Below are 18,770 nucleotides of genomic sequence, written 5' to 3'. Positions count from 1 at the left end.
TTGGACTTGACCTATTTTTTGGCTTGTTTCCCAAGGTGAACATCTTGGCCTTTCTCAAGAGGGTTGAGGGTGCCAAAGGAGATTGCCTATGGCCACATCACCCTGAAAGCGCATGGTCTCGGAGGCTAAGCAAGGTCGTGCCTGTTTAGTGCCTAGGTGGGAGTCCGTCTGGCAATACCAGGTGCCGTAGACTTATTTTTTTTGGACTTGACCTATTTTTTGGCTTGTTTCCCGAGGTGAACATCTTGGCATTTCTTAAGAGGGTTGAGGGTGCAAAAGGAAATTCCCTATGGCCAAATCCCCCTGAATGCGCCCAATCTTGTCTGAGATCTTGGAGGCTAAGCAGCGTCAGGCCTGGTTAGTATCTGGATGGGAGACCGCCCGGGAATACCAGGCGCCGTTGGCTTCTTTTTTTTTTGGGCTTGACCTATTTTTTAGCTTGTTTTCCTAGGTGTCATCTTGGCGTTTCTCAAGAAGGTTGAGGTGTCCAAAAAGGGTTGCCTTTGGCTCACCCTGAAAGCATCAGATCTCTGAGGCTAAGTAGGGTCAGGCCTGGTTAGTACCTGAATGGGAGACAGCCTTGGAATATCAGGTGCTGTAGGCTTCTTTTTTTTTTTTTTTTGTACTTGACCTATTTTTTGGATTGTTTCCCGAGGTGACCATCTTGGCATTTCTCAAGAGGGTTTAGGGTGCTAAAGGTAATTCCCTACGGCCACATCACCCTGAAAGTGTCTGATTTCACAGGGTCGGGCCTGGTCAGTACTTGGATGCGAGACCGACTGGGAATACCAGGTGAAATAGGTTTCTTTTTTTTGGACTTGACCTATTTTTTGGGTCTTTTCCCGAGGTGACCACCTTGGCTTTTTTCAAGAGGGTTGAGGATCTCGTGTGACTTTGGAGGCTAAGCAGGGTTGGGCCTGATTAGTACCTGCATGGAAGACCGCTTGAGAATACCAAGTGCTGAAGGCTTTTTTAATTTTTTTTTTTGGACTTGACCTATTTTTTGGCTTGTTTCCTCTTGGCGTTTCTCAAGAGGTTGAGGGTGCCAAATGCAATTGCATATGGTTACATCCCTCTGAAAGCTTCCAATCTCATCTGATCTCGGAGGCTAAGCAGAGTTATGTCTGGTTAGTACCTTGATGGGAGACTGCCCAGGAATTCCAGGTACCGTAGGCTCCTTTTTTTTTCTTAGACTTGAGCTATTTTATTGCTTGTTTCTCGAGGTGACCATCTTGGCGTTTCTCAAGGGGGTTGATGGTGCCAAAGTGGATTGCCTAAGGCCACATCACTCTTAAAGTGCCTGATCTCGGAGGCTAAGCAGGGTCAGTCCTGTTTAGTACCTTGATGGGAGACCGCCTCGGAGTACCAGGTGCTGTAGGCTTCTCTAATTTTTTGCTTTTGGACTTGACCTTTTTTGGCTTTTTCCCCGAGGTGACCATCTTGGCGTTTCTCAAGAGGGTTGAGGGTGCCCTAGGTCATTACCTATTACCACATCACCCTGAAAGCGCGCAATCTCACCTCGGAGGCTAAGCAGAGACAGGCCTGGCTCTTACCTGGATGGGAGACCGCCTGGTAATTCCAGGTGCCATAGACTTCTTTATTTATTTCTTGGACCTGGCCTATTTAGTGGCTTCTTTCCCGAGGTAGCCACCTTGGCGTTTCTCAAGAGGGTAGAGGGTGCCAAAGGAGATTGCCTATTGCCATATCACTCTGAAAGCACCCAATCTTGTCTGACTCTTGGTGGCTGAGTAGGGTCGGGCCTGGTTAGTACCTGGATGGGAGACAGCTTGGGAATGCCTGGTGTGGTAGGCTTCTTTTTTTTTTATTGTACTTGACCTATTTTTTGGCTTGTTTTCTGAGGTGACCATCTTGGCCTTTCTCAAGAGGGTTGAGGGTGCCAAAAGAGGGAGCCAAAAGAGGTTGCATAAGGCTACATCAGCCTGAAAGTGCCCGACCTAATCTCATCTTGGAGGCTAAGCATGATCAGGCCTGGTTAGTACCTGGATGGGAGACCACCTGGGAGTACCAGGTGTCGTAACCTTCTTTTGTTTTTTGGACTTGACCTATTTTTTGGCTTGTTTGCCGAGGTGACCATCTTGGCGTTTCTCAAGAGGTTTGAGGGTGCCAAGGGAATTTGCTTATGGCCACATCACCCTGATAGTGCCCGATTTTTTCTTATTTCGGAGGCTAAGCAGGGTCAATCCTGGTTAATACCTGGATGGGTGACGGCCTGGGATTTCCAGGTGCTGTAGGCTTTTTTTTTTTTTGGACTTGGCTTGGGGGTTGAGGGTGCCACAGGAGATTGCTTATGACCACATCACCCTGAATGCGCCCGATCTCATCTGACCTTGGAGGCTAAACAGGGTCGGGCCTTGTTAGTAGCTGGATGGGAGACCGCCTGTGAATACTAGGTGCTGTTGTCTTCTTTATTTTTTTTTCTTGGACTTGACCTATTTTTTGGCTTGTTCTCCGAGGTAACCATCTTGGCGTTTCTCAAGATGGTTGAGGGTGCCAAAGGATATTGCCTACAGCCACATCAACCTGAAAGCACTCGATCTTGGAGATTAAATAGGTTCGAGCCTGGTTAGTGCCTGGATGGGAGACCACCTGGGAATTCCAGGTGCTGTAGGCTTCTTTTTTTTTTTTTGGCCTTGATCTATTTTTTGGCTTGTTTCCCGAGGATACCATCTTGGCGTTTCTCAAGAGGGTTAAGGGTGCCAAAGGAGATTGCCTACGGCCACATCTCCATGAAAGCGTCTGATCTCTAGGACTAAGCTGTGTCGGGCCTGGTTAGTACCTGGATGAGAGACCGCCTGGGAATACCAGGTGCCATAGGCTTCTTTTTTTTAGACTTGACCTATTTTTTGGCTTGTTTCCCGAGGTGACCATATTTTCATTTCTCAGGAGGGTTGAGAGTGCCAAAGGAGATTGCCTATGGCCACATCACCCTAAAAGCACTTGATGTTGGAGGCTAAGCAGGTTTGGGCCTGGTTAGTACCTGGATGGGACACTGCTTGGGAATACCAGGTGCCATAGGCTTCTTTTTTTTTTTTGGACTTGACCTATTTTTTGGCTTGTTTCCCGAGGTGACCCTCCTTGGCATTTCTTAAGAGTGTTGAGGGTGCCAAAGGAGATTGCCTATGGCCACATCACCCTGAAAGCACTTGATCTCAGCTGATCTCGGAGGCTAAGCATGGTTAAAACCTGCATGGGAGACCGCCTGGGAATACCAAGTGCCGAAGGACTTTGGACTTGACCTATTTTTTGGCTTGTGACCATCTTGGTGTTTCTCAAGAGGGTTGAGGGTGCCCAAGGAGATTGCCTTCTGCCACATCACCCTGAAAGCGTTTGATCTCGGAGACTAAGCAGCGTCATGTCTGGTTAGTACCTGGATGGGAGACCGCCTGGGAATATCAGGTGCCATAGGCTTCTTTTTTTTTTTTTTTGAGTTGATCAATTTTTGGGTTGTTTCCCGAGGTGACCATCTTGGCGTTTCTCAAGAGGGTTGAGGGTGCCAAAGGAGATTGCCTACGGCAACATCACCCGGAAAGCGCCTGATCTCAGAGGCTAAGCAGGGTTGGGCCTGGTTAGTACCTGGATGCCTGAATGGGTGACCGCCTGGGAATACCAGGTGCCGTAGGCTTTCTTTTCTTTTTTTGGGACTTGACCTATTTTTTGGCTTGTTTCCCGAGGTGACCATCTTGGCGTTTCTCAAGAGGGTTGAGGGTGCCAAGAGGATTACCTATGGCTACATCAAACTGAAAGCGCCCCATCTCGGCTAATTTTGGAGCCTAAGCAGGGTCGGGTCTGTTTAGTACCTGAATGGGAGACCACCTGGGAATTCCAGGTGCCGTAGGCTTCTTTTTCTTTTTTTTTGGACTTGACCTATTTTTTGGCTCTTTTCCCGAGGTGACCATCTTGGCGTTTCTCAAGAGGGTTTGAAGGTGCCAAAGGAGATTGCCTACTGCCACATCACCCAGAAAGCACCTGATCTCAGGGACTAATCAGGGTCGGGCCTGGTTAGTACCTGGATGGGAGACCGCCTGGGAATACCATATGCCGTAGGCTTCTTTTGTTTTTGGACTTGACCTATTTTTTGGCTTGTTTCCCGAGGTGACCATCTTGGCGTTTCTCAAGAGGGTTGAGGGTGCCAAAAAGATTGCCAATTTCCACATGACCCTGAAAGAGCCCCATCTCCGCTGATTCCGGAGCCTAAGCAGGGTCGGGTCTGTTTAGTACCTGAATGGGAGACCACCTGGGAATTCCAGGTGCCGTAGGCTTCTTTTTTTTTTTGGGCTTGACCTATTTTTTGGCTCTTTTCCCGAGGTGACCATCTTGGCGTTTCTCAAGAGGGTTTGAAGGTGCCAAAGGAGATTGCCCACTGCCACATCACCCAGAAAGCACCTGATCTCAGGGACTAACCAGGGTCGGGCCTGGTAAGTACCTGGATGGGAGACCGCATGGGAATACCAGGTGCCATAGGCTTCTTTTTTTTTTTTTGGACTTTACCTATTTTTTGGCTTGTTTCCCGAGGTGACAATCTTGGTATTTCTTAAGACGGTTGAGGGTGCCATAGGACATTTCCTATGGCCACATCACCCTGAAAGCACTTGACTTTGGAGGCTAAGCAGGCTCGGGCCTGGTTAGTACCTGGATGGGAGACCACCTTGGAATACCAGGTGCCATAGGCTTTCTTTTTTTTTTTTTTTTGGGACTTGACCTATTTTTTGGCTTGTTTCCCAAGGTGACCATCTTGGCGCTCCTCAAGGGGGGTGGGGTTGGCCAAGGAGTTTGCCTACAGTCACATCACCCTGAAAGCATCTGATCTCAGAGGTCGGGCCTGGTTAGTACCTGGATGGGAGACCGTCTGGGAATACCCGATGCTGTAGGCTTTTTTTTTTTGCACTTGAGCTATTTTTTGGCTTGTTTCCCGAGGTGACCATCTTGGCGTTTCTCAAGACGGTTGAGGGTGCCAAAGGACATTTCCTATGGCCACATCATCCTGAAAGCACTTGACCTCGGAGGCTAAGCAGACTTGTACCTGGATGGGAGGACGCCTGGGAATACCAGGTGCCGTAGGCTTTCTTTTTTTTTTGGACTTGACCTGTTCTTTAGCTTGTTTCCCGAGGTGACCATCTTGGCGTTCCTCAAGGGGGGTGGGGGTGCCCAAGGAGTTTGCCTACAATCACATCACCCTGAAAGCATCTGATTTTGGAGACTAAGCAGGGTCGGGCCTGGTTAGTACCTGGATGGGAGACCGTCCGGGAATACCCGTGTTGTAGCCTTTTTTTTTTTGCACTTGTACTATTTTTTGGCTTGTTCTCCGAGGTAACCATTCTGGCGTTTCTCAAGAGGGTTGAGGGTGCCAAAGGAGATTGCCTACTGCCACATCACCCTGAAAGTGCCTGATCTCAGGGACTAACCAGGGTTGGGCCTGGTTAGTACCTGGATTGGACACCGCCTGGTAATACCAGGTGCCGTAGGCTTCTTCTTTTTTTTGGACTCAACCTATTTTTTGGCTTGTTTCCCGAGGTGACCATCTTGGCATTTCTCAAGACGGTTGAGGGGGCTAAAGAAGATTACCTATGGCTAAATCACCCTGAAAGCACTTGATTTTGGAGGCTAAGCAGGCTTGGGCCTGGTTAGTACCTGGATGGGAGACCGCCTGGGAATACCAGGTGCCGTAGGCTTTCTTTTTTCTTTTTTGGACTTGACCTATTTTTTGGCTTGTTTCCCGAAGTGACCATCTTGGAGTTTTTCAAGAGGGTTGAGGGTGCCAAAAAGATTGCCTATGGCCACATCACCCTAAAAGCGCCCGATCTCTGCTGATTTCGGAGCCTAAGCAGGGTCGGGCCTGTTTAGTACCTGAATGGGAGACCACCTGGGAATTCCAGGTACCGTAGGCTTCTTTTCTTTTTTTTTTTTTTTTTGGACTTGACCTATTCTTTGGCTCTTTTCCCGAGGCGACCATCTTGATGTTTCTCAAGAGGGTTATGGGTGCCAAAGGGGATTGCCTACGGCCACATCACCCTGAAAGTGCCTGATCTTGTTTTATCCCGGTGGCTAAGCAGGGTCGGGCCTGGTTAGTACCTGGATGGGAGACCGCCTGGGAATATCAAGTGCTGTAGGCTTCTTTTTTTTTTTTTTTTTTGGACTTGACCTATTTTTTGGCTTGTTTCCTGACGTGACCATCTTGGCTTTTCTCAAGAGGGTTTCAAAGGAGATTGCCTACGGCCACATCACCCTGAATGCACCAGATCTCGTCTACCATTCTTGTACATTGCAAGGCAAGACTACACAAGTTTTGCTTGCACACAGCTTAGGTGTTCTTTCTACTTATAGCAATGGGTTTAATTATAATAGTTGTTATCTCAAGAGTGACTTAAATTTTATTAGGAATAGAATACAGTTACCATTTGTATTTAGTCTTTTGTTTCATAATCACTAACCATCTACAATTCTCAAAGGATATGTAAAAGCTAAGGATGAGGGCACATAGTTGTATTGTAACAAAAATTTTTCAATACTGATGTATGTTGTAAAATACTTAAAGGTCAGTCTACCCCATTTCTTACCTTTTTTCTTAGGTAGAACCTATTGGAATGAATTTTCCGCTGGCTTCCTATACGACTTAATAGCATGAGTATGTACATAAAATCTGATACATTTCCATTCATTCAAGATTCCTGCTTTTCCCCTTGAAAAATGTGCAGCTATGCAATTTGTCTGAACATATAGATATTTTTATATGGTTGAGCATAGTCAAATGTAAAGGAATCCTATTTACTCTTGTGTTATATTCGTTGATGCCATTACCTCCATCTGTCTTTTCAAAAGTCTCTTATTTGTAAATATTCAAACTGGGTGAAGAAAGGGAAACAATGTCATCCAACAAGACTTTAACATTGCACAGTGCTGTAACTCTAACAAATATAATTTGCAAATTAGAGGAGAGAACACAAACATGACCTAATTAAAGAAATGTTGTTCCTTTACTATCCAAACTCACTCTTGACCAAGCTATACTGTGACTGCAATGAGGAAAAAATAAGTGATCATCATTATATATTAACATAGGTTAGCATCTGGATTAGAAAACTCACTGAGCAGAACTGCAGATTTTTTGCATTTATATTTGCATTTCAGCTGTGTATTTATTTTTTTTTTGCAACATTTATGCTTTAAAAAAACAATCCATAAAACATCTTTTTAAATGTAAAATATGTAACCTCTGTTAAAATGGCTCATGAAGTGAGAACATTGTATATAGCCACCATTTTAAATGTTTTTCAGAAAATACAATATCTGAGTTACAGTAAAACACTTTTGATAAATTGCCCCATTACATTTTTCACATTTCTTTGGTAGTATAGTATGTAAGTGTCTTAAACATGTTAGAGAAAAACTAGATTAGTAAATTATGAGAGATTTCAGAACACCATATTTTAGATGACACTTTTCATATTTTCTATGGGACAATGTTGCTGACGAACTGTTAAAACACTTCTAATGCCGCATACACACGAGCGGACTTTCCAGCAGACTTGGTCTGGCGGACCAGACTCCATTGGACAATTTGATTGTGTGTGGGCTCCAGCGGACTTTTTATCCCAAAAGTCTGACGGACCTAGAAATGAAACATGTTTCAAATCTTTCCACGGACTCGAGTCCGGTCGAAAAATCCGCTTGTCTGTATGCTAGTCCGACGGACTAAAACCGACGCTAGGGCAGCTATTGGCTACTGGCTATCAACTTCCTTATTTTAGTCCGGTCGTACGTCATCACGTACTAATCTGTCGGACTTTGGTGTGATCGTGTGTAGGCAAGTCCGTTCGTGAGGAAAGTCCGTCGGAAGTCTGCGAAAGTCCGTCGGATAGACCGTCGGACCAGTCCGGTCGAAAAGTCTGCTCGTGTGTACACGGCATAAGAATACAATTTTATCCCCTTTTTATTCATTTTATTATTTGCATTTCACTGTTTTTAATGAAAGTAGCCACCTACAAATGATTACACTTTAATAAATAGTTATAGATAACCTTTGAGAAATTTGCTGACTTAATGGTGTGAGCTCTGCAGCTGATATTCTTCTCTTGGCCTCACTATTTTGTACTTTTGGCTTTTCTCAACTAGTGTCTGGGGAAATGCAAAGGTTCCTTCAAAAGAGAGAACAGTGGAAATCTGATCTCCTGCTTACAATGACCACCATGGTAAGGGGGCACTACAATTTTCACTGTCTGTGTTTCTTTTCTGGGTATTATTATGCATTTCATTTTCTGATTAAAAACAAAACACATTCTTTATCCTATTATTTAAATCTCTGTACAACCTACTTATCATACTAATGTACCATGAGCTGTAGGTCTAAAAGTTTTAGTCTGGGTTTCCTGAAACCTCAAAACTATTTCAAGGGTTCCTACATAGTAAAATGTATAAGAAATTCTGATCTAGTATGACTAATCTAGAGCAAATTTTTAGTCAGTGACTGTATGTCTGAATGTAGGGAAGCTAGGATGCACAGTTTAAAATAACCAGCAATGGCAGCTCCTGTATTTTTTGGCCTCATGAATTCACTTTTAGCCCTAAGTGTTGCTTATAGTCATTCAGTTTTGGCTATAGCCCCAGTTTATGTAGTTGTCAGATAGGCTGCCAAGTCTTGTCTATAGTCTGAATGTGCTCCTTGGCCTTCATGCGAAGTGCAGCAATGCTGGAGCTTCGGTCCAACTCCTCTATAGGAAACTTGTCAACAAAGCCACCCATGCATTGGTAGGGACCACTGCTGAGAGGCTGTATAGATGTCATTGTAGGTGCACTGTTGAGGAAAGTGTGACCAGTGTAATGAGACTGAAGATTTTGAGAAGGAGCCATAAATCCTGGTATGCTGTGCACACTGCTGGCTGTAGAAATGGGGGAGGTGAGCCATGGATCGAGAGGTAAAGAAGAACTTAGTGGCCCAACATTGGTGGTTATTGGTGTCCGTGAAAATGAGAGCAGTGGGGAATCATGAAGTTTGGCAGAAGAAGACTCTAACTTCTCCTGACGCCTCCATTTTGCCCTTCGGTTCTGGAACCAAACCTGTGTGAAAAATAATTATGCTTATTAGTAAAAATCAGAGGTGGTATTTTAAAATCAAGTACAGCAACAGGTGTCGAGAGAGAGAGCGAGAAATCTCTAGCATTAGGATAAGAGCAATTAACATTCCTAAAGACAGCTTCTAGATAATAAGGATCCCATTAAAGGATCAAGGTGGCCACAAATTGGATATTTCAGTTTATGGATTAGTAGGGAGTGCATAGTAAAGAATGCAGCATAATAAAATGTCATGGTGGTGGTTAAGGTGAGCTTGGATTTATATTATTGTTATTATCCACCAAGATCATATTTAGAGCAAATAATGTAAAAAGTCACAGAACACTATGGAGCTTCAAGATAAACTTTGCGTTTCCCAATTATCTACTCTATGAGGAGGTATGATTCTATTCTGTTTCATTTCAGTGTCGCTACACTCTTCAAGCACAGCTTGCACATATATTCCCAAACTTCCCTACAGAAGTAGAAGAGTAAAGACAGTAAAGGGGATAATAATTATAATCATATGTTTATCAATTGTACTTCTGTGATTTGGGTGGTCTGTGTATTCTTATCTTTATTCTTAAAATATATTATAATTAAAGCACTGCATTTTTTCCTATTTTCCTGAATAATTACCGCTTTTTGAAATTAGTCATTGTATTTTGCCAATCCATAATAAATAAACCTGTATTGCTCTACAACTTAAATCTAGTATAACCCATTAGGTTGCTAAAAATCTTGTCTAATGATGCCTAGCGTTCCAACATCACATACCTCCAAGTCATGGGGTCTGTTTTGTAGGATGCATTGACTGTACTATTATGATGAATGACTTTAAACAAAGTAAGTAATTTATTAAAAACTACATTACCCTACCCTTTCTACCCCTTTAACCTAAATTAACCTAGAAGCACGCTGCTCAGCTGATTACTTATTTTACCATGCCTTCTCTGCTGTTTAACTCCTACCAGCTAATATCTTCTTTAGTGCTGGCCATGCCTACACATTAACCCCATCCTTGCTGTACTCTGAGGTTTGGAGTTAGGCCCCTTTTAAGGCTATGGGGGCTCACTGCACAGGCATGGCCAGCACCAAAGAAGATTTGCCATCGAAGGATAGAAACAGCTGAGGAGGCTTGCAGCTGTCATGTTGAAGTAAATAAGCTTGTTTTGGGATTTTCAGGCTCACTTAGGTTACATTAGGTAGCGTAAACAAATGTAATTTTTCCTAAAAGAGAGCTTGTCCTTTTAAGTGGGTTATCTTTGTTTGAAATATTTGCCGAAAACACCAGAACGTTTTTTTAATATCTATTTAAAAAGCAATGCTGCCCATTGATTGAAGAGATATAGCTTTGGGCCCAAAAGTTGATGTGTTGGATCTCTGAAAAAACAACCACTTCCTAAAAGAGAGCAGAGGTCCCACTCTACAGCTTGTTGGCAGGAGACAGGCTTTTCTACTGATGCTGTGGCTGATTTTTAAGGAAAACAAACTATAAGACTTCACACACATTTTGTTTAGATGCACTTGGAATATATTTAGTAGATTTGAATATTCAATTGGGCTTATACCAATTGTAAAGTTTAAGCATGCTTCAAGCCCAAAAAAGCTTAATCTCAGTACATAGGCCCTATATATGATGCTCTGTTGTTCCACAGAGCTGCTCCTCCTCCCTCACATTTGCTGGAATTACCAGTTAGCATGTCAATAAACAAATTTTATAACACAGTGTTCATAAACACTGCTTACACTGAGATACTAAGTAATACTGCTACATTTATATTTACTTTGTTTCAATCATATGTAGATTATAAGGCAGCTTTGATCAACATATGATGTCAGTTAAAGCTGTACTAAACTCAAAAACAAAAAGTTAAATGTGGTGGCTGCATTAGTAAATTAATACACTTTCAATCTTAAACTGGCCATGCATGGATCGAAATTCGGGCAGTTCAGCAGGGAATACAGATCGACGTCTTTATAACTGCTCTGTCATTTTTTTTCTGCTCGATCAGTGTATTCTGATGGCAGAGAAGTCTCCTCGCTCTCAAAATACAATAGCTTAGCGGGATGGATGGGGGAATCAAGTCAGTTTTTTAATTCAACCCGCTAGTTGAATGAAAAAACTGACTCATCTATGGGCTGCTTTACAGTGTTACCCCCCTGGATGAAGAAGCAATAGAGATACACTTGGGCAGCAGCACGGTCAATCTGGGAAAAGGGTAGTGTTCCATGCACTAGCAAATTTAGGTGGACAAAGTAGAACTCTAGCAAACATTTTTTAAGCAGTTATAGTAACAGTTGTTTTTCCTTTTTAGGATAAAGGTTTGACATAAATGAAAAAAACCCTGTCAGTGTTAGTTTTTTTTCCTCAACCCTCTAATCTCTCCTGGACAGTTGTCTTTTAACAGAAATTTCAAAATACCAGACTTACTGGCTAAATCACAATGTGTAAATAAAGGAAAAAAGAAAGCCTAAAAAATTTTTTTTTTTTAAATTAATTTTGTTTCTTCTTTTTTTAGTGTTGCGTTAAATAAAAGCCTTTTTAATTGTTGTGTTTTTTTAATTTGTGACTATATCATAAGGAAAAAAATGTGTTTTGTTAGTTTTGTTACATTTTTATTTCTATGGATTATATACAAAAATATTTTTTCCAAGACAATATTACCAAAAGAAATCCTTGTTGTTCTAAAAAAAGTTATTGTCAAATAAACAGTTCCATACCAAAATTTGAAAAAGTGCTCTGGTTCATAAGGGGTGTACAGGTGTGAGTGCCTAATGTATCAGTATTAATAATTGGACATTTATTATGTTTTAAGGCCAAGTTCCAAGAGCTGTAAATTAAAGAGAGAAAAAAAAAAACACAGGATACAAAAACCAGCAAAAAAAGAGGACAAGCATGATGGAATAGGATGTGGATCTAAATAAAAAGTATAACTTTGCAGATCTGGATGTGGTTGACATTTAGGATGAACATGTATTATAAATAATTAAAAAAAAATAAAAAGATTAGTTTATAAAAGTTGTACCACAAATTGAGCTTATTGCACTTGCATTGAATTTAACCATCCCCCTTTTTTGTTAGTCTCACCTGTACCCGAACCTCTGGCAGGCTAACTTTCATGGCAAGCTCTTCTCGGCTATATACATCCGGATAGTGGGAACGTTCAAATGCTCTTTCTAATTCATGTAATTGATAGGTAGTGAAGGTTGTTCTGTTTCTGCGATGTTTCTTTTTTGGAATTTCATCTTCTCCTTCTGCAGGGCATGATGATGGTATATTGTCCCCTCTTAGATCACTCAGATCTCCTTCACATTTGTCCAGAAACATCCTGGAAATTTGGAAGAATAAGGTATGGCCAATAACGTATACAGACTTTGATGGAGAAAAGTAACAATTGGCATGAAAAACAATATACAGAAGGATGTACAAGCAAACGGGGGTGGAAAATGGGGTGGGGGAGCAGGAACTTACTCATAAAGTACTTTCCATTGTAAGGTATCTTCACTCTGAATGAAGGAGCAACGGAGACACTTTGGACAGCAGAAATGTCAATATGGGGTAGGGTAGTGTCAGATGCGCAAGCATATTTATTGGCTTAACTAACAAATTAAATCTGAACTCCAGCTAACACTTTTTAAGCAGTAAGGGTTCACTTTTCCTCCTTACTTGTGCTGGATGGCCTCCAATAATTAAGAGGTCCTCTTTCCCAGGTGAGCAAGCACCTATTATCACAGTGGTGTGTGGTTAAGAAGTGTGTGATCACACCTGGAGATAACTTGTGACAGTGTGGAGCACATGAGTACAATATTGAAGTACTATTGAGTATATTATGAATGTTTTTTTTGAATGGACATTGTATTTTTTGATGCTGTTAATAATGTTTTTATGCTTATGATTTGATGTGAGCACTGATTGGTTTGACACGAAGGACACCAAGGTTGTACAGTTTTTTTCACTGCTATATTAATCTATTAGTGCTGTTGTTTTTTATATTTGTGATTTTGGAGTTTTTGCATATCAATTATATAATGTTTTCCTTTGCATTTCAATTTATTTCAATTGTTGCATGTATGTTTAAAGGTGGGAATCACTTTTTAGTGCTGGCTTGCACACTTATTATGTTCATTTATGTAAATCCTTTGTCCCAAAGGGGAAAAAAGCTGTAAGGCCTCTTTCACATGTTAAGCCTGCTCGGATCCGTCTGGGTCCGTTTTTCAGGTGGATCCGAGCGGGCCACCCATTAACTCCTATGGGCAAGCGGATGTCAGTGGAGATGTGTCCGCTGACACCTGCCTGCCATCCAATTCACTCAAGACAGACGTATGGCAATACGCTCTCCATCCGTCTATCGGATCTGATAAAAACGGGCATGCTGTCCGTTTTCATACGATTTACCCATAGAAATCAGCGGGGCACTGACAGGTCCCTCCCTGCTCAGTGAACAGAGAGGGATCTGTCATCCACCGGCTCAGCAGGGATCAACGGAGCGATCTCCCACTGAGCTAGCGGAGCCCGCTGAGCTGGGCCGCTTCATGTGAAAGGGGCCTTAGCAACAATAACTTCCCTTTGGGAGTATTAAAGTATTCTGAATCTGAATTAAGATCCTGAGAGCTGCTGGTTCCTTCACAGAGTGACAGACTGGATGTATCCGAGGGGGAAGCAGTGAAGGTTAACTAACGCTTCTGGGTTACTTGTGTTGGATGACCTCCAATAATTAAGGGGTCCTCTTTTTCCAGATGAGCAGGCACCTATTATTACAGTGGTGTGTGGTTAAGGAGTATGTGTACACACATGAAGATACCTTGTGATGATGTGGAGCACAATCTTGAAATATTATTTGACACATTATGAATGTTTTATTTGAATGGACATTGTTTTTTTTTTTACACTGTTAATAACATTGTATGCCTATACGTGATATATGATGTGAGCACTGATTGGTTTAACACCAAGGTTGCACAGTTTTTTTCACTATTGCATTAATTTATTAGTGCTGTGGTTTTTAATGGTTATGATTTTGGAGCTGTTGCACATTATATATATAATGCTTTTTTTAAGTGCAGCACTTATTTTATTTGTTGCATGTATATTTGATTTTGGGAACCCCTTTTTAATGCTGGCTTGCACATTTATTATATCATGTTTTCCTTATTTCAATTAATTAATTAATTATTTCAATTACTGCATGTGTTTGATGGTTAGAACCACTGTTTAATATGTCCCTAGTAGGTAGGGACATACAGTGCTTGGAGGTTGGTGGCATATTTAAAATCTGATCATTGTAAGCATCCCATCAGTGTTAAATGTTTTTTCTCAACCCTCTAACTGCCACTTTTGCTGGATCACTTGGTCTGGTACAGGGTGTTCAACAGGTACAAATATAAAGACAAAAGCCTAAATAAAGAAAACTAACGAGGCTACCACATCTAACTAAGAATTGGTAAATTGCAATATAACACAGTGTGAAATTGTGATAATACCCTCCTATTTATCCTCCTCTACCCCCCCCCCCCCAAGCACAGAATCACAAGCACTTAGAATTTTTGTTCTCTCTGTCTAATTGCAACTTTCTATTCTGTTTTATACTTAAAGTAGCAAGACAACAGTCACATGCAATAAACTTGACATTCTTACCCTTGTATTGTCAAGCATTAACCCTGGCACAGCAAAGACACTATAACAACGAAAGCGTGTTGATGGATGACTGACTAGCACTCCAGTTGACATTATACCAATATAAGGACTTCTTGACAAACATGATCTACATGAGCTCTACACTAGCTATGTGAACTTTATCTTCTCACCACAGTTTCTAGCACCCTTTCTACACATATTACTGGAAAAATTGACATACAAAATAGCTTCAGTATATAACCTAGTGTGTCTGCACAAACTCTTCCCCTAACATCCTTCACTCCCTAAAATTCTCTCTTCTCTGGTTTCCAAGTGCATTTCCCCCCTTTCTGTTCAAAACTTTTTTTCTTATTCCTTGTCTCTTTGCTCATCTGTCATTCCTGCCTTAAAGTGAACCTACGGAAAAAAAACATGACTAACTTACACTGAAGAGGAAACATCTCCAAGTGCCTGAAAACTAGCTTTGTTTTCCCGTAGAGTACTAATTTAACAATCTCAGCATTCTCCCTAAACATTTTTTTCCCGAGATGGCTTGAAGGATTAAAGTGGTACCCAAAAAGGTGATTTTGCAAATGATAGAACTAGGCTAACAGGTATACACATCTAAAAGTTAAAAATAAAAACCATGTTAATACAACAGCATGACATGTGGTAACATTTAACCGTGCGTGATTGTATCTCCTGTAACTTAGGGTACACTGGTTTACATCTTGTTTGATGTGGTTAGATTATTTCACACTAATTTTCAAACAAATATCACACTTCCCTGATACTGATTTAAAAAAAAAATGTTTTTAAATACCCTATTGGAATACTACTCTAAAGCACAAACAAAAATCTAATTAACCCATCATTTCTTTGTTGGATTTATATATAAAGCAGCATGAACAACAATATAGAATAATTTATGCCTGGTTAGTTAAATAATGCACTATAGATGTCACAGATGCTGGTTTTAATATTGTCTATATGGTATTACACCATTTAAAATCTAATAAATTGTCATGGGCATAATTTTACATTTCTCTATTCAGGGACTTACATCATAAATTTTCTGTGCTCCTTACTACTATATTTACATCTTATATGCTGAAAAAAAAAACTCTTTACATTGTGATTTTTCTCAATACGCAAATTGGTATTTTCCTTTTTTCAAATGTCTTGATCAATACAATATACAGATTCAGTAATTCTATAAGGACATAGTCTTACCATAAGTGGTTTCGTTTTGGGGAAGATTCAAAGAAGATTTGACAAATATTTAAAGAATATAGAAATTAAGGAACATTTTGTCATCTTTTCATTAAACTTGCACAGTTTTGAAGCAATGGCTCATTCATTTCAGCCATTTGTGCTTTAATTAGTAGCATATACTGTATATGTGAGGCTATATTTGCCCGGTATGCTAAAAGATTACATTATAACTTTTTTCTGCAGATAATGATTTCCCAGTTGTAAAATCATTCAGCCCACATTTTCTTTTTTTTCTACTGTCATTAGTGGTTTGGAACCTTGAATGTTTTAATGTTGTTGAATATTTAAAGAAAGGTCATCTAAACCTTGTCAAAACTTTCTATAAACCACACTGTGTATGGTCAGCATTATGGTTTATACCAAAAATATTCAGTTGGCTTTTTGTTTAATGTAATATGTTAGAGTTCTTTCACTCTAGATTTGTTTTCATACATTTTGCTAATTTCTCCAGAGCAAGGAAAATGTAATGTATTTGTCAAAATTCTTTACACCATTGTCCTGTGTTAAGAATGTTGTAATATAGTCAACCATCTCACTTTTAGATTGCACTGGTGTATTATCACATTTAGGTCAGTTGAAGGGTGTCCTTTGTGATATGTGACAAATGCTAAACATGAATGCATGTAAAGGAAATGTAGCCTTAAAATAACTGCCTTAATTATTATGTGTTTATGCTTTGGTGAGGTTACCTGGCAAGGTCTCTTCCAGTCGCACTTAACTGCAAGCAAACAAGTGGATCAGCCTTAACGTAAACCACAGCAGGCTTTGGAGACTTAAGAGATGGTAGCTATTGAGGAGGGGGGCTCCAGCCAGGAACACGGTTATGTAGAGGGAATACTGGTTAAAACTTCACAGATGTCCACAAGACTGAATGGAGATTCAGCAGGCACAAGGGATTTCAATACTTTATTAAAGGATCTCCTCCCCCACTTAATAGTAGTAGGCAGGGGTCAGGGGATGAAGAGGATGACATGCAAGTGTAATGGACTGGTGGATTAGTTTTTTTTAACTTTGCTTGTTTTGAACACATTGTATGTAGTGCCTATTCTTTTAACATGATAAATTTGTTTAATGAATAAATATGCTTAATGGGTTTCTAATGTATTTACAGAATTTAGGCTACAAACCGAATTAAAGGAAGAATGCTACAGGATAACAGAATATACAATATATACACAGATATACAGTACATAAGTGTGTTAAACTCGGGAAATATGAACTTGTGCAAATTGTCCTGAAAAATAAATTCTCAAATTTTGTGAGTTGTGATATCACAGAGGAAGCACAATTAAACTATCAATGCATCTGTCTTCTTACTTTGAACATAAAACACCTATATTTGCAGTAAAAACATCAGAATTAAGGTTCTGTCACACACCCTTCATTTTTCAGAATGTCGCTGTTTTTCACACAAGCAGAATGCATGGACAAACAAAAATACATTGCGTGTATGTGTGTATACAAGCGATAAGGGTGGACAGCACAATCTTTATATACAGAGTGGTACATGTCAAACAGGATCTGCCCAATCAGAAAATGCAGTTCAGGTTTGCAGCACCATCGTAAATTTACTGTCAAACATACCCAGCTCAATATGTAGAACCTACATGCACAATGTGCTCGGGGATTGCTCCTTTCAAGCTTATACAGTGGGGTTCTCAGACAAGGTGCTGCACTGGTGACACAGGGTGCAAATTGAACTGGATGCAGGCTGGCAGAAAGGTCTCTTGCCAAAACAAATAGCTTCCAGGGGCTATAAGACCAACAGTAAGCTGACCTGCCTGCAAGGAAACCTTTCCCTATGCTGAGCCTAGCTATCCCTTACTGGTGGGTGTCTCTCTCTCTCTCTCTCTCTCTCTCTCTCTCTCTCTCTCTCTCTCTCTCTCTCTCTCTCTCTCTCTCTCTCTCTCTCCCCTTGTCTCCACTTCCTAAACTGCAGGGCAAACCATAATAACCCATAAGGGGGTAACATGCAATAAAATGGCATTTCTTTTATTATACATTATGCATTATGTGGAATGCATACACAATGCATTATGTGGAATGCATACACATGTTAAGCATTTTCAGTAGCACCCTAAATGCACCTTGCCAGCACACCACAAACCATGACAATGCCCCTATAGGAAACTTATGTGCATTGTGGTGCGGTTCATTCCTGTTCTGTGCCCGATAACTTGAATTATAGTTTTTTTCCTGCTGATTTATACGGTATGTCAAATAGAGATGTTTTGTTAACATTATGGTTTACCATTGTGCATTTTAGAGATGGTGCATTGTTGAATGTGAGTGTGTTTGTAATAAATGTGGTTTTGTTTTAAAAACCGGAAAACACTATGTGGTATGTCTCTGCTTGTCTTAAGTGATCATCCCTCCTAGATTGTAAGCTCTAACGAGCAGGGCCCTCTGATTCCTCCTGTATTGAATTGTATTGTACTTGTACTGTCCACCCTAATTTTGTAAAGCGCTGCGTAAACTGTTGGCGCTATATAAGTCCCATATAATAATAATAATCCGTGTCGTTATGGACCTTGTTTATGCACTGGTGTGCAGTCATGTTGGAACAGGAAGGGGCCATCCCCAAACTGTTCCTACAAACTTGGGAGCATTAAATTGACCAAAATGTCTTGGTGTGCTGACGCCTTAAGAGTTCCCTTCACCGGAACCAAGGGTCCAAGCCCAATCAGACACCAAGATTCCCCATTCACCAAATGATTTGGACCAGTGCACAAAGGAAGGTCCATAAAGACATGGATGAGCGAGTTTGGGGTGGAGGAACTTGACTGGCCTGCACATAGTCCTGACCTCAACC

The 18,770-nt window shown here is 40.9% G+C and overlaps 1 protein-coding gene and 6 pseudogenes across 2 annotated transcripts in view; 6 read left to right on the top strand and 1 right to left on the bottom strand.

Moving 5' to 3' along the window:
• The first annotated feature begins 1,057 nt into the window (after window positions 1-1,057).
• On the top strand, window positions 1,058-1,176 carry LOC141125102 (5S ribosomal RNA; annotated as a pseudogene).
• A 1,128-nt stretch (window positions 1,177-2,304) lies between these two features.
• On the top strand, window positions 2,305-2,423 carry LOC141124882 (5S ribosomal RNA; annotated as a pseudogene).
• Window positions 2,424-2,523: 100 nt separating this feature from the next.
• On the top strand, window positions 2,524-2,632 carry LOC141125032 (5S ribosomal RNA; annotated as a pseudogene).
• Window positions 2,633-5,581: 2,949 nt separating this feature from the next.
• On the top strand, window positions 5,582-5,690 carry LOC141125104 (5S ribosomal RNA; annotated as a pseudogene).
• Window positions 5,691-5,787: 97 nt separating this feature from the next.
• LOC141124439 (5S ribosomal RNA) lies at window positions 5,788-5,906 on the top strand (annotated as a pseudogene).
• A 106-nt stretch (window positions 5,907-6,012) lies between these two features.
• On the top strand, window positions 6,013-6,131 carry LOC141124916 (5S ribosomal RNA; annotated as a pseudogene).
• Window positions 6,132-7,232: 1,101 nt separating this feature from the next.
• Window positions 7,233-18,770, bottom strand: part of RAX2 (retina and anterior neural fold homeobox 2) — a 149,458-nt gene continuing 137,920 nt past the window's right edge. The window contains exons 1-3 of one of the 2 annotated variants that reach the window (XM_073594249.1): window positions 16,648-16,814; window positions 12,158-12,398; window positions 7,233-9,072 (exon numbers count right to left, since the gene is read on the bottom strand). In XM_073594249.1, the coding sequence (XP_073450350.1) occupies window positions 8,635-9,072; window positions 12,158-12,397 (678 nt within the window). In that variant the 5' untranslated portion in view covers window position 12,398; window positions 16,648-16,814 and the 3' untranslated portion in view covers window positions 7,233-8,634. Of the gene's footprint in view, window positions 9,073-12,157; window positions 12,399-16,647; window positions 16,815-18,770 lie in introns of those variants that run through there. The other variant, XM_073594240.1, reaches the window with a different exon arrangement.

This window comes from Aquarana catesbeiana, linkage group LG01 (genome assembly GCF_042186555.1).
Source record: "Aquarana catesbeiana isolate 2022-GZ linkage group LG01, ASM4218655v1, whole genome shotgun sequence".
Classification (NCBI taxonomy): domain Eukaryota; kingdom Metazoa; phylum Chordata; class Amphibia; order Anura; family Ranidae; genus Aquarana; species Aquarana catesbeiana.
This window is presented reverse-complemented; position numbering and strand designations above follow the sequence as displayed.